This window comes from Paramormyrops kingsleyae, chromosome 1, assembly GCF_048594095.1.
Source record: "Paramormyrops kingsleyae isolate MSU_618 chromosome 1, PKINGS_0.4, whole genome shotgun sequence".
Taxonomy (NCBI): domain Eukaryota; kingdom Metazoa; phylum Chordata; class Actinopteri; order Osteoglossiformes; family Mormyridae; genus Paramormyrops; species Paramormyrops kingsleyae.
Genome location: NC_132797.1, coordinates 60,403,629 through 60,418,367, shown reverse-complemented (window position 1 = coordinate 60,418,367; position 14,739 = coordinate 60,403,629). Strand labels below are relative to the sequence as shown.

At 41.0% G+C, this 14,739-nt stretch overlaps 1 protein-coding gene across 1 annotated transcript; it reads left to right on the top strand.

Moving 5' to 3' along the window:
• The first annotated feature begins 1,557 nt into the window (after nucleotides 1–1,557).
• On the top strand, nucleotides 1,558–7,447 carry LOC140581479 (cytosolic phospholipase A2-like). The gene is made up of 4 exons (XM_072704416.1): nucleotides 1,558–1,839; nucleotides 4,220–4,402; nucleotides 5,828–6,012; nucleotides 7,250–7,447. Exons 2-4 carry the CDS (start codon nucleotides 4,315–4,317, stop codon nucleotides 7,445–7,447), a joined length of 471 nt encoding a protein of 156 aa, XP_072560517.1. The 5' UTR covers nucleotides 1,558–1,839; nucleotides 4,220–4,314.
• Nucleotides 7,448–14,739: the final 7,292 nt, after the last annotated feature.

Genomic DNA, 14,739 nt, shown 5'->3' with positions numbered 1-14,739 from the left:
AGCACAGGGCAGACACTAAATATACAAACCAATATACATATATCTTGCGCCTTCCATAAATTGCATTATTTCTTTACTCTCAGAGTACCTAAAGTAAGAATTCTGCCTTTTCTGATTTAAATTATGGGGACATATTCACCTGTTATTTTACTATTTCACAATGATTATCTGTGATGTTTAAACACATCAAAGCAGCAGAATTTACCGATTCCATTATACAATACAGTAACCATGTGGATTAGAGCCCTGTATGTTTACCGTTTCATGGTAACAAACATGATCTATTACAGTAAGTAAAACTCCATCCATCCCTTATGAATATTTTATTTTTAAGTATTCCAAGACACACACTTCCAAAACAAGATGATTGTCACAGAATACAAGACTCAACAACACCAGACAGCCCTATTCTGACTTTCATTCTTCAAGTGTTGAGTTACTCTGGCCATCGTTTTGCCATTCTTACCGGGGCTAATGGAACCAGGGCTGTTTTCTGGAGCAATCCACACAAGTTTCGGGGTGACAATGAAACAAGACGGACCAATTAGTGCTGGGCTGTTTATCGGATATTTACGGAATATCGATATATTATCAAAACCAGATAAAGGAGGACACAATACAGTTTATATCGACATAATTTGGTCGTTAGTTAAAATCGGGCACTATTAAAGACTTTGAATATAATTCCTTCCCCTTTTAGAAGTAACGCGAGAGCTGTGGTCCCGACGTTGCACAGACTCCCAAAATTCACAGCAAAAAGCGACCCATTCAGTTAGGATTCATGGGGGTTTGGTGGAGGGCTTAAGTCAAGGGAGGTGATGCTACGATTATACAATTCCTTGGTAAGACCCCACCTAGAATATTGTGTGCAGGTTTGGTCACCATACCTTAAGAAGGACATTGGTGCGTTGGAAAGGGTGCAAGGTAGGGCTACAAGAATGATTCCTGGTCTTAGAGGAATGTCTTATGAGGAGAGGTTAGCGGAACTGAATCTGTTTAGCCTTGAGCAAAGGAGACTAAGGGGGGACATGATCCAGGTCTATAAGATTCTAACAGGTCTGGATGCTGTTCAGCCAAATGGCTACTTTAATATTACTTTAAATAGTAGAACTCGTGGCCATAAGTGGAAATTAGTGGGAGAACATTTTAAACTGAATTTGAGAAAGAACTTCTTTACACAGTGTGTAGTTAGAGTATGGAAAAGTCTTCCTGCTAGTGTAGTGCAAGCCAAAAACCTGGGTTCATTTAAATCAGAGCTGGATAAGATTTTAACAACTATGAGCCGTTAGTTAAGTTCTCCCCAAACAAGCTTGATGGGCCGAATGGCCTCCTCTGGTTTGTAAATTTCTTATGGTCTTATGTTTACCCCAATGAAACAGGACATGGTCATAGACAATGATAAAGCTTCTAGACACTGAAATTAATATTGAGCCACATTTTTTTCCCCAAAGATGCAAATTCCTTTGGTTTTATTTATAATATTCTTCAAGGGTGCCAATGATTTTGCCACGTTTTTTTTTTTTTTACAGAATAAATTATTCCAAAGATATACCAAGACTTATAAGGATTTTTTAAATGAAATGAATAGCTAGAGATTTGTTGAGATATTTGAGGAAAATTAGAATCATTGTATGTATTATCTATATTATGTGAATGTTTTTGCTCACTTTCTTGAGGGGTACTGATATTTCTGGAAGCTATTTATCTGGGCAGTAGGTACATATCAAATGTAACAACTGAGTGATGCCCATTGTCATACTGTATATTAACCTGTGAAATATTTTGGTTTTCCAGCACGCCCTGTTAGATCCCTGTTTTCCCATGTTCCGAAAAGCGTTGGTAGGTATTCACCACGGCGGACCATGTGCACAGCACAATCTTTGTTCTGACCCAGTCATCTGGCCATTATGACTTGGCCTTTGTCAGTCACTCAGATATGTATCTCTGCCCATTTCATCTGTATTCAACATATTGACTGTGAGTACCTAATATCAGCTGATTGTCTATTATATCCCAGACCAAGACATGCATTGTTTCTATGGTATAATGAATAATATCCGCTTCATGTGGGACAGGTCATAATGTTTTGGTTCATTGGTGAATAAGGCTATTTATCTGGGTAGTATGTATATACACTCTATGGACAAAAGTACTGGGAGACACCTCTTAATCATTGAATACAGGTGCTTCATTCAGCCCCTTTGTTACTGGTGTGTAAAATCAAGCATATTGCCATGCAGTCAGGTTTACAAACATTCGTGAAAGAAATGTGTCCATCTGAAGAGGTCATTGAATTCAAGCGTGGTAGTGTCATAGTATGCCACCTATGCAAGTTAGTTTGTGAAATTTCTTCCCTGCTAGATATTCCACGGTCAACTGTAAGTGCCTATTATTGCAAATTGGAAGCATTTAGGAACAAGAGAAACTGTTGTAAATGCAGAGTTCCAGACTTTCTCTGGCATTAACCCCAGTGCACCGGGAGCTTCATGGAATGGGCTTCCATGGCCAAGCAGCTGTATGTAAGCCTCACATCACCAAGTGCAATGGCAAGCATTTGATCGAGTGGTGTAAGACATACCACCGCTGGACACCTAAGCAATGGAAATGTGTTCTGTGGAGGCCCTTTTCTGTTCCAGCATGACTGTGGTCCAGTGTACATCTATTTTCATGACCTAATGCAAAGATACTAACAGTTATGGGCATGTCCAAATCAGAGCATGTGAGCGGAGTGGAACGGAGCGTGAGCGAGGAGCAGAGCAGGCGGAATTTAGTCAGAGTGCATAGCGGTTTTTTAATTAAGGCTGGAGCGGTCTCTCTGTCTCGCTCCAAGTTCGCTCCGATACCGCTCACACTACGACTCTGAGGCGTGCCCAAATCTACCCAGAATTCATTTGTACAATTATCAAGACTGTTACACAAATTGGCCGAGATGGAATTCGCAAAGTATTTCACAAAGGAAACTGATAGGTCATACAAGTGTACTATTCTTATCAAACGTATAGATAACAATAATGTACAGCAAGAACAACAATGTCATGAAACTGTTTCAGTGAGTAAAGATTCACTTTGGAATCACTTTTCTCAGAAACATGAGAGTGCTACGCGAACAGGTGGAAGCCAGAGCAAAACGTTGGCAAGTTTTATATGGTTGTAGCATATCAAGTCTATAAAGTAAATTAAAGTATAAAAGCCTATAAAGTAAATATTGGTAATCAAATAAATTCGTTTTGTCATTCAAAGTAGGTCTAATAGGATTTTTTTAATTTCACGTAACGCTGTCAGTGAAATTTTATTTTATAGAGAGACGCGCAGCATCAAGAGAAAAAAAATTGAGGAATTTAAAACGTGGATGCTTAGCCTGTATATTCTTTAGGCTATTAAGCTCACTGATTCCTTTATTTTTAAGCTTATTTTTGTATGGAATGCCATTGCCAAACGTGTCCGTTGTTGCCTATATGTTGCTTAAAAATAAATATTTTCTGTTCTGAGTGGCAATATTGCCATTGCTCATATTTCTTTATGATATAAGGCTTCGGTTTAAGGTGACATTTGTTAAGCATGCAGATTATTTGTCCCTCTTTTAAATTGGAGCGAGCGTGGAGCGATTTGACTGGAGGAAATTTTAGTGGAGCGAGGAGCGGTGTTGAGCGGAGCGGCGTAGTGCGAATTAGAGCGGAGGAGCGGGCGGAGCCAACAGCCTCGTGGTGAGGAGCGGAAATTCTCACCGCTCCACTCCACTCACATGCTCTGGTCCAAATCAATTTCACTATTTTGCCCGCGGAAAAAACAGGCTTTGTGCCAGCACAAGGCGGAAAAGGGTTGTCCTAACTCTTAATTATTCAGTGGCGTGTTTTGGGTATAACATGCAATGAACAAATCGGAACGGTGTATCACCTCACCTTTAGCAGGCAGTGGTGCATGAACTATTGTGGAGGTGCAATGGCCAGGTGTCCCAACAGTTTTGTCCATGTAGTGTATTAAATGCATGAACTGAGTGTTGCCCATTGTAGTTTATAAACCTGTGAAATGTTTTGGTTTTATGGAAACCTTGGAGCCCGATAGTATTATGGGAAATGAAAACTTTGGCAACGAACCATGTTCAGGTCAGAACCAGAAGTAGATATGGGTTGTAATCCTGTGCATGTCTCTATTCAGCTGTACTGTAAGGTGCATACCTGCTGGTGGCCATTGTTGTTTTTCTCCTGTGTGCATAATGCAGGTGGGATTCAATGGTCCCTCATACTGCAGTGGGCTCAGACAACTTTCCCCGCTCTCTTTGGGCGCAAGTACCGGGCCAGCAAGGTGCACAGCTTCATGCAAGGCTTAAAGTTGAGCCCCATTGTCCAATCCTCAACTCCTAAGGAGTCGGCACCGGAGATGAAGAAGGCGACAAAAGTCAGAGGTCTGGGTCTGTTAAGTCTGTCTTTCTGACCAGAAACTCAGCAATGAAAGATGATGGAAACCATGACTGCAGGATAGGTAGAAACTGTCTCTATAAACTAACAGGCTTCAAAGTAAATGCTAATGGTTCATGAACCTCTTGTGAGATGTTTTGGCATCATTGCTGGAAGGACTTGTAGCTAATATTGGGGAGAAGAAACACAAACCAAACGAACCTATAAAACTATAAAACATTTTTAGTGCTCATTTTTTCCATTTAAAATAAGAAGAACCAGCCTAGTGGACAGCGTCATCTCACACATCCTTGGATGGGGGTTAAATACTGCTCCCACTCAGTGTGTGTGTGCAGTTCAGATGTTCTTCCCATCTTGCATGGGTTTCCTGCTGCAGTCCAACTTTGTGCAGTTAGGTGAACTCACATCTCTGACTTACAGAAGCCTTGAACCGCATTTGATAATTTTTTTTTCGGAGACAATAAGTCGTAATTTCGACATAGTAAGTTGTTATAACGAGATATCTCATAATTTTGACATAATACGTCGTTATAACGAGACAGTAAGTCATTATTTCGACATAATTCAGATCGAGTTCTAGGTCATATTTTTTCGAACTGGTTGGTTTGACTTTTAAGAAATTCGAGTTCTAATGAGTTTGAGTACTGAGGTACCACTGTATATAAATATGAGTAAATACAAAATACTTAATAAATTTACATAACATCCTCATGACAGAATATGTATGAGTGAAACACAGCCACACTTCAGACCATTTAACTTTAGGCATTTTAACTGTGTTTAAGGTAGCTGCTAGTTAACATTAGGCATCTGCCAGATCAAGCCTCCCCACATCAGGGCAAGTGAGGTTCTGTGATGCTTCTGACGCCTGAGCAGCAGATATGTCATGCCAGCAAATATGTCAATCAACAGCTCAGGTATTTAAGTGGCAGCTGTTGCGTTCGGCGGGCAGGCGAACAAGGAAGTCAGGCGAGTAGAGCCAAGCGGACGGGTAAGCGGGGTTTATTGGCTGGATGAAAGGCACACTAGGCACAACAAGCACGAGACACTACTACATCAATGACCGATCTGGGAGATAGTGGGAGACTCGGACTAATATACACAGGACAAGTCAAAAGGAACAGGAAACAGGTGATGACAATCAGGGATTAACATGAGGTAACGAGGTGGGTGTGGCACACACGAGGATAGGACGGAGCCGGCCATGACAGCAGCGAAATCTGCATTGCAATAAGTCAGCTACATCTATGTTTAATCATTGTGGCAATAAACCTAGAAAACCAGAAAAAAATTTATATTAGCCTAAATGCTCATGTCATGGGAGAGCTCTATGTTGTGTCTATGTTGTGCTGTGGGTAACATACTTACTGATGCTCCACAAACCTTTTCTCTGTTCTGAATCTTGGAAACAGACCACCATGAGTTTAACTCCATCCACGAGCCTCTGGACCTGACAACTGAGAAGATGTATATGGTGGACAGCGGCCTTAGCTTTAATCTACCATACCCACTCATCCTCAGGCCAGAGAGGGGCGTGGACCTCATAATATCTTTTGACTATTCCGAAAGGGAGAGTGATTCCACATCACCCTTTGAGGTCAGTGATCTGACAAGCAGAAGGTCAATATTCAGGTTGTTGTTTCTATACAATTAAAAAATGCATCAAAATCAATTTTAACATAAGTATGTATCACGTTGGCGGATAAGGCGAGCAGGAAAGCAGGCGAGTTGAGCCGAGCGGACGGGTAAAAGGGGTTCATTCGGCACAGAAGGGCAGACATCCACGAATACTCCAACCATACAACAACATTACAATGACAGATCTGGGGGATACTGACTTAGACACGAACTAAATACACAAGACAGGCTGAACTTAACAAGCAACAGGTGATTACAATCATGAAGTAACACGAGGTAATGAGGGGGCGTGGCACACAGGAGGATCGGACGACCCGGGCGTGACAGAATGACTTATTAGTAGCTTTGCTGCTAACCCATGACCTTTATTTAATACATTTTTCCAACAATTAAAAAGCTAAGAAATATTGACCTAAGTTATTTTCCAAAATAATATTCTGCTGCTCACTGTCATCATGTCATTGATGTGATTGAGTTTTACATTCAGTCTTTTAAATCGATTAAATATATGAGCATTCTGATATCAGTTTCAGGAAAGTAATATACTGTACAGTGTTGTGTAAGTTTTAGGCAGTCAAAAGAAATGTTTAAAGCTATTTATCAACATAGTAAATACACATTTGTGCAGAACGGAAAACACAATTTAACATTGTAATATATGAAAATTAAGAGTAAAACAACAAAAACTAGTTTGTTTTCCACAAAGTTACTGATATCTAGTTGGATGGCTGGATGAACACCGCTTCAGTTCCAAAACCTCTCCTCAGCCATTCCATGTATTCATTAACTTTCACCACTACCTCACTAAATTAATTCACTGAGTTAATTTAAAAAGTCAATGACATATTGATTAGCTCTATGAGGTGTGCTAGTGGTCAAAAAATACATGGGTATATGGATGGTTGCTGGAAATGATGGGGTGATTTTAGCAGAGACTTTGAAATGTCTAAGCTAACACACTTTGACAGGCATAAAAGCGTGGTTTTACACCAATATAAAGATCATTTAAACATCATTTTCTTTGACTACCAAAGACTTTTGCACAGCGCTGTATGCTTGTAAATGAAAAGGGTTAATGTATTTTGGGGCTATTTTTCCTAAACAGAAAAAACTGTTTGACAGCTTTGTGTAGGATTATACAGAATTCTTTGCATAGTTTCTGGAGATATTACTGGTGCTCTGACCTTTGTCCTCAGGAGCTTCGCTTGGCTGAGAAATGGGCCCATCTGAACAAGCTGCCCTTCCCTAAGATAGACCCCACAGTGTTTAAACCAGAGGACCCGAAAGAATGCTACGTCTTTAAGCCTGAAGATGGCCAGAGGAACTGCCCCACCATCATCCATTTTGTGCTGGCCAATACTAACTTCAGGAACTTCAAATTCCCAGGTACTTGAGGCACTTGGTATCATGAAAGTAAAAAAGGGATAATGGAAAGAATCAAGTATGTGTTGCCCAGTAACATGAAATGGGCAGTGTTTGTAATATGCATGACTGAAGGTAGAGCAGGTTTGCTGAAAATAAGCATTTAACACAAATACAAAAAAATTAGCTAGCTACTATTATCAGTTTACAGTGCAACGCACTGTAATCAGTGCATGCTCCTCACCTCTACTATTATCAGCTTTATTGGCAAAGTATGTTTAGACATACAAGGAAAGATCTCCGGTTTTTCATAGCTCTCAGTATACTAAACAAGACAGAGATATAGCAAAAAAATGGGATTACAAAAAACAAACAAGTAAGTACAGTATGTATAGAAGAGTCTTAAGCCACAGGGCCAAAGTGCAAAGATGCTGGTTACTATATATACATGAGGTACAGTTGATGCTTGGTGATAACAGATCATTGCACAGTATTGATCCTTGATAGTTAAGTGTTCATCAGAGTGAAATCCTGTGAAAAGAAACTTCATGTTTCTGGTTGTTTTGGCGTACAGTACTCTGTAGTGCTTGTCAGAGGGGAGCTGTTTAAATGATTTGTGATGGGTCTGCAGTGCCCATTTCCTGACTCTGGACATGTATGAGTTCTGAATGGAAAAATTGTATCTGCAATGCTGACTGTCCGTTGTAATCAGTTCCTGTCCTGTTTGGTGGCTGAACCAAACCAGACCGTGATGAATGTACAGCGAACAGCCTGGATTGTTGCAGAATAGAATTGGGTCAGCAGCTCTTGTGGCAGGTTGACTTTCCTGAGTTGGCACAGGAAGTACATCCTCTGTTGGGCCTTTTTGACAATTGTGTCTATGTTGGCCGCCCACTTTAGATCCTGGGGAATTATGGATCCCAGAAACCTGAAAGTTTCCACAGCAGACACAATGCTGTTGCACAGGGTGAGTGGGGGCAGTGCTGGTGGGCACCTCCTGAAGACCACATTAGACGGCCAGCTGTTCAGCCTCCCGCCTGTATGCAGACTCGTCACCTGTCCCTGCTGAGGCCGATGACCATCATGTCATCTGCAAACTTCAGCAGCTTAACAGAAGGGTCCCCTGCAGTCATTTGTGTAGAATAGGCATGTAACAATGAATCACGAATCAGTTAAAAATCGATGTAAATGTATGACGATTTAAACCGGCTGATGTGGAAAATGAATCGCTACTTTAGGAGTAAGTTACGGTACTTTACTTAACAAATTGGTGTAATATTACTTTTGATTTCACAACGTCAGTTCGACGTCAGATGTCACTGCGTATTCACATCGACGTCGTACGTTAGTTTTTGGTTTTGACCGAATGCAAGATGGAGAGCGAATTTGAAATTGAGGACAAGCCCCCCCCCCTCCCCCCCCGATCTTAAATCGGCGGTGTGGCAGCATTTTAGCTTTCCGCTAATCACAAACGAAAACGGCGAAAAAAGCACAGACAAAACAAAAAGTGCTTGCAAACATTGTAAAAGACTGATAACATACACAAATAGCACAACGAACATGCTTCAGCATGTCCACCGGCACCACAGTGTGCTCAATTCACCACCGCCAGAGTAAAGATTATTAAAAGGGCAAACCACGCTAAAAAGCTGCACATGCAAGCCTCAGTTTATGTGGTAAGGAGTGCACCTTCATAATGCATTCATTATGCATCTATAGAACATTCAGTGCACCTTCCTAATGGATTAATAGAACATTCATAAGCAACATGCAAGTACACTTTAACATCCCTTAACAGCTTTAATATACATTAATAACAAACATTACATGATTATACAATTATAATGTTTGTTATTATTATATAATGTTTGTTATTAATGTATATTACAGCTGTTAAGGGATGTTAGGATGTAAAGGTATTTTTTAGCAGTATTTTATTCAATTTCAGTTGCACTGTTAAGAAGAGGACACGTTTTGCACAGTTTAGAAAGATTAATAAAGGAATATTTTTGAATAAATTTGTCTGTAGCTCATTCTGTTAAAAAATCATGAAATCGTGAATCATATCGAATCGTGAGTTGAGTGTATCGTTACATTCCGAGTGTAGAGGGAGAAGAACAGAGGGGTAAAGACACTCCTGGGGGGCACCAGTGCTGATCGTCAACCAAAACACAATGGAAGTCAATAGGAATATATGAGCTCTATAATACTAATTTATTGTTGTAAAAATACAATTCTTACTAGCAAAAACAATCATTCTTACTAGTATGAATCGCATTTAGATATCTTGAATTCATATTCTTATTAATAAAATTAAATTTTTCTAGTAAGAATGTTATTTTTACGATGATGAGTAAGCCTTATGCTAATAAAAGATAATTTGGCTTGCCATAGGTCGTGAGGGGTGATTCACCTTCCCAGTTCAAAACATGTGACAGAACACATAGCAAGTTTGATTGGTGAGCTCATTACGTAGCTTACGAGGATTGTTCAGAATTTATGAATAGTATTTTGAACTGACCAAACCCTGTACGATGTTGAATTGGAATGACAGAATTTAATTAATTTCAATTCAATGCAATCATACAACATATGAATTTATATGAACATATATATATATATACACACACACACACCAGTGTTAATTTTGGCAAGAATTTTTTTAGTTTCAGTCTTAGTCACTTACTGAAAATTGTATTTGGATTAAAGTCACATTTTAGTCTTTTGTTTTGTTTTAGTTAAGACTTAGTCAGTGGAACTCAGGTTTAATTTTGGTCAATTTTTAGTGAGACAGGTCACAGACAGGTTAATGATACTGAAATGGATTTTGCTGAAGGATATTTCTCCTGGCTATATAAATTCCCTTGAGTAAGCACACCTTCTACGTAAGCACACCTTATACATAAGTACACCTTATACTGTATATAAACACAACCCTGTGACACTTAGTTATCTAGGCTGAGGATGTGTTACTGAATTACCATACTTCTCTCATATTTAAACACGAATGCTTAAGGTTTGTTAGAAAAAGTGCAATACAGTGTCAGGGTCAGCCCCTGCTGTGGTCCTTCCGTGTCCCTTCCCTGTTTGACCAGCAGGTGCTGCTGGTCATCCTGTTCTTTGTGTTAGTCTTTGTTCTCCCCTGTTACCTGTCTAGCCACATGGCTCAATGTGTTGAGCATGTGATTGTCTAAGTACCCTTCTGTCCTGTGTTCGAATCCCGCCACCTCCTGTTTTTGTATTTTGGTTTTGTTCCTTGTGCCCTTGCCTGTGTTTTTACCTGTTTAATTCCCTAGTGTTTTTTGGTATAAGTTTTTCTAGTTCCTGCGATTTGTATTTGGTTCAGTTCTATGTGCCCCTGCTTGTGTTTCTACCTGTCTGTTATTCCCCTAGTGTAGATGCTGTTTCCTTCTTTGTCAGTCTTAGTTTTCCCATCCCAGTTCCCTGAGTTAATTGTTCCACCTGTTTCCTGTTCTTGTGCCTGCCCTTGTGTGTTTTCCTGATTGCTCGTTGTCCTGCACCTTCCCCAATTGGTTAATTGCTTGTCTCACTCCTGCTGCCTCGTTACTCTGTTCAGTGTTCCTATTTAAGTTCCTGCCTGTGTTTAGTTCACTAGTGGTTCATTGTCTATGTCTAGGTTGTTCGTGATTGCGTTTAGTTGATTTGTATTGCTTGTGTTTCATGGTTTGTTTCTGAGATTCCCCGTATTAGTTGTGTAGTTAGGTTTTGTTATTTGATTTTGCTAATTAATCCCTTTTTGGTTTTTGACCCCTTGTGGTCCTTTTGGTTTCTTTGTGTTTGTAGTTTTTTCTGTCTTTTGTAATAAACAATTTTTGTGTTCCTGGAGCCGCAAGTGGGTCGTCCGCCCTTTTCTTGCGCACCATGCCGCGCTCCCGTACCCGAGATGCCCGCAATCATGACATACAGTCACATTTCCTTCACAAGTCGTATTTATTTTCTGCATACATCAACAACACATATTTATACTTTTCCCTGTTTCATTTTTGTTATTAGGGCATTAAAACACCCATCAAATTTAACTGTATGGCCATTTGATATTGTGATAAATTAAAATTGTGTTAATAGGGCATCTAAACACCTATCAAACACCCATTTAACTGTATGCAAAACCTGTCTTCACAATTTACAATATCCCTTTTTCAAAAACAGAAAGTACATAATACAGTAAAATTGCTTGAATGACAAAAAAGTACATTATTGTACCATTTAGGACTAAGCATTAAGCGTATGTGTCTTTCCTTCTGTTTCCTAGATACAGTTTACTTAACTCAGTTTAGTTTCAGGAAGATACTTCTCTGCAAGATGACCCTTGCACACACCTGTGTGTGTGTGTGTGTGTGTGAGAGAGAGAGAGAGAGAGAGAGAGAGAGAATTCTGAATTGAATAACAATTCATATTCATAAACAAACGGAACTTTTTACACCTTTATAAATTCCTCCCTCTGTTTTCCCCTTACCTCCATGTATTACGCTCTCCTTGGCTGTGGCTGGTTGCCGCACTCATTGCCAGTCGCAGCACCTTCCATACCTACAGGATTTGGAGTCGCCGGCAGGTCCAGATATTTATCCTGCTAGATATCTGACAAGCGTCTGCAATGCGTCGTTGACTCCGTCGTCGTAAACAGTTCATACAGTGATCGCGCGCCGATTTGCCTGAGACCAAGCAGAAAAAACAAATCATCCAATGAGAAAGATGCATGGAGACAGTGAGAATTGGTACATGCGCTTGCAGATTTATGAGTATGTAAATGATTGGTTATAAAGAATAACTAAACCAATGCTTTGAGATGGCTACTGTGATCTAGGTTGTCTGCCCAAACAGCCCTCTAGGTCCTTTTCCATGTGCATATATTTATTGTTTTTGCATATTTGTTTATGTTTATTACCATTTGTGAGGAGTCTGCATGCAGTAGCTTTTCCTGAGTGTCTGAGAGTTGTCAGATGATTAGGGTTTATCCACTAAAGCAGATAATGGAAAAGCAGCTGATGCGGCTTCGTCAGGTCCTGGAACAGGCAACAGGGTCTCCCCAGGGCTTGGAATGGGTGCTTTGGAGGCACTGTGGATGCAGCAGCCAGAGAAATGGGTGCCAGCAGAGCCAGCAGCACTACTGGCATTGGAGACACAGGATCTAGTGAGGCTAGGTTGGCATGGCACGTGTAGGCAGGCAGTTAGAGGCCAGCAGACTGACCGAACAGGCTGGGCAGTCAGATGCTGGTGGCATGGCTGGGAGGCTGTGAAGACAGAGGGTGGTAGAGTGTTGGATGCAGGTGGAGCAGCCGGACATTCAGGAGCAGGTGGAGTGGGTTGGAAGCTTGGGACTGGCAGAGCAGCCAGAGAATTGGGTGCAGGCAAAGCAGCCAGAGTGTCAGGCACTGTGGAAATAGGCAAAGCCAACTATAGCTGCAGGATGGCAGTGGGCGAGGCCAATTCTAGCAGCTCAATGACAGCAAACATTGGAGACTCGGGAGGAGCAGCCTCCTCTGGGCTGGACACCGAAACTGCAGGCAAAACAACAGCGAATGTGTCTGATGCTATCGACTAGACTTATAGTCAAGACCGCCTAAACCAAGACCAAGACACTACCAAGACCAGAGGGTATTGAGACCAAGATAAGACCAAGACAGACCGACTCAAGACCAAGACAAAGTCGAGACGAGACCAAGACCGAGACTGAGACCGAAAAAAAGGACTCCCTTAACTTTTGTGTGCTGTTGAGGACTGACATGACAGGTACTGACTGGTCCCAAAGTCATCTGACAAAACAGCTAACACCTCTAACAACTGTCTAAAGGATGGGAAATATGTAACCGATTTCAAATATACTTAATTTGTAGATGAAATTGTAACATCAAATTGAACAATTATAAACTTGAAATTGCATCATGTCCCATTGTAGTAGTACTAGCAAAATGACACTGTATGATATCAACTTCCCTGAAATGGATTAGGCCTGTTAAGTCAACAACGCGATATGCAGATGTTATTTAAAAGTCAATGGTCACACTTATTTAGTCAAACAACACCATTTTAAGTAAAATACTCTAATCAAATAATACAAAGATATGCGCACACGTCACATGAATCAAATGCAAACTACAAATACTATATACCAATACAAACTGCACATCAAATTGTGCATTAATAAGAATAAGGACAAGTGCTTAAAAGATTCTGACATCTTGATGTCTGCAGTGGCATGTGATTACACATTTAACTAACGTTTAACTAGCGCTACACTTATTTTGCGCATATAACGCATATTTTGATTGGATGAGTGCCAATGTCTGAATCACAACAAAATGCATGTATGTCATTGATTGGTTGCATTTGAAGGGCGCGAAAGGCGAAATAATAATAATGTTGCATTATCGAACGCTATGTTGTGTGTCATGGATATTTTTTGCTCCAAATCTTCCGACCACTATGTCGATCTGAGACAGCAAGACCAAGACAGCGAGACCAAGACAAGACCGAGGGATCCGAGGCCAAGACAAGACCATAGACCGTCGAGACTGTGACAAGACCAAGACAGCATAAAAGTGGTCTTGAGACCGGTCTCGAGACCAAGACCGGTCTCGAGACATCCAACTCTACTATCGGCATGGGCAGAGAGTGAGGCACCACCGTGGGCTTCTCAGAACCAGGAACTAGAGATGTGGGGTGTTCAAGACCAGATACTGGAGACATGGCTCCTCAGGATCGGGAAATGGAGACGTCTCAACCAGCCGCTGTACCACCCCAAGGGCATTCATGATCCATAATACCTCCTGAGGATCCATGATTGGGGTCACTACTTCCATCTTTTCTCCTATCAGTCAGAGTAGTGCAGTAGCCTCCAGCAACTTCCACAGTGAGGACGCACGGTTCCAGTGCTGGTGTGAGTCGAGAAGCACAAAGCCAGAATACAGGGTTTAGATAGCACCTTTGCCGCAAATGGTTCAAAGCACACTAGTTCCTTCCTCTATCCTAAGAGTTACTGGACCCCCGGAATGTGGTCAAATAGAGGCTCAGAAGCCGGAGTGGAGATATAGGCCACTGGATTGTTGGAGTCCAGTCATTCTGTCACATTGGAGGGCAAGAGTGATTCAAAACGCAGCCTTTAGGTGTACTAAGGGGATTGATTGTGAGTAGCAATCCAAACCAGGAGAGAGCAACACACAAGACAACAAGGGGTCCAACCCAGGAGGGCCCTTGGGCTAAGCTAAGACTGAGGAGCAGGGCAGAAAAGCAGAAGAAACACCAATGGACATGGAGAATAACTGGATTAGCACACTAACACAAGCGGGAACTTATATACTAAGCA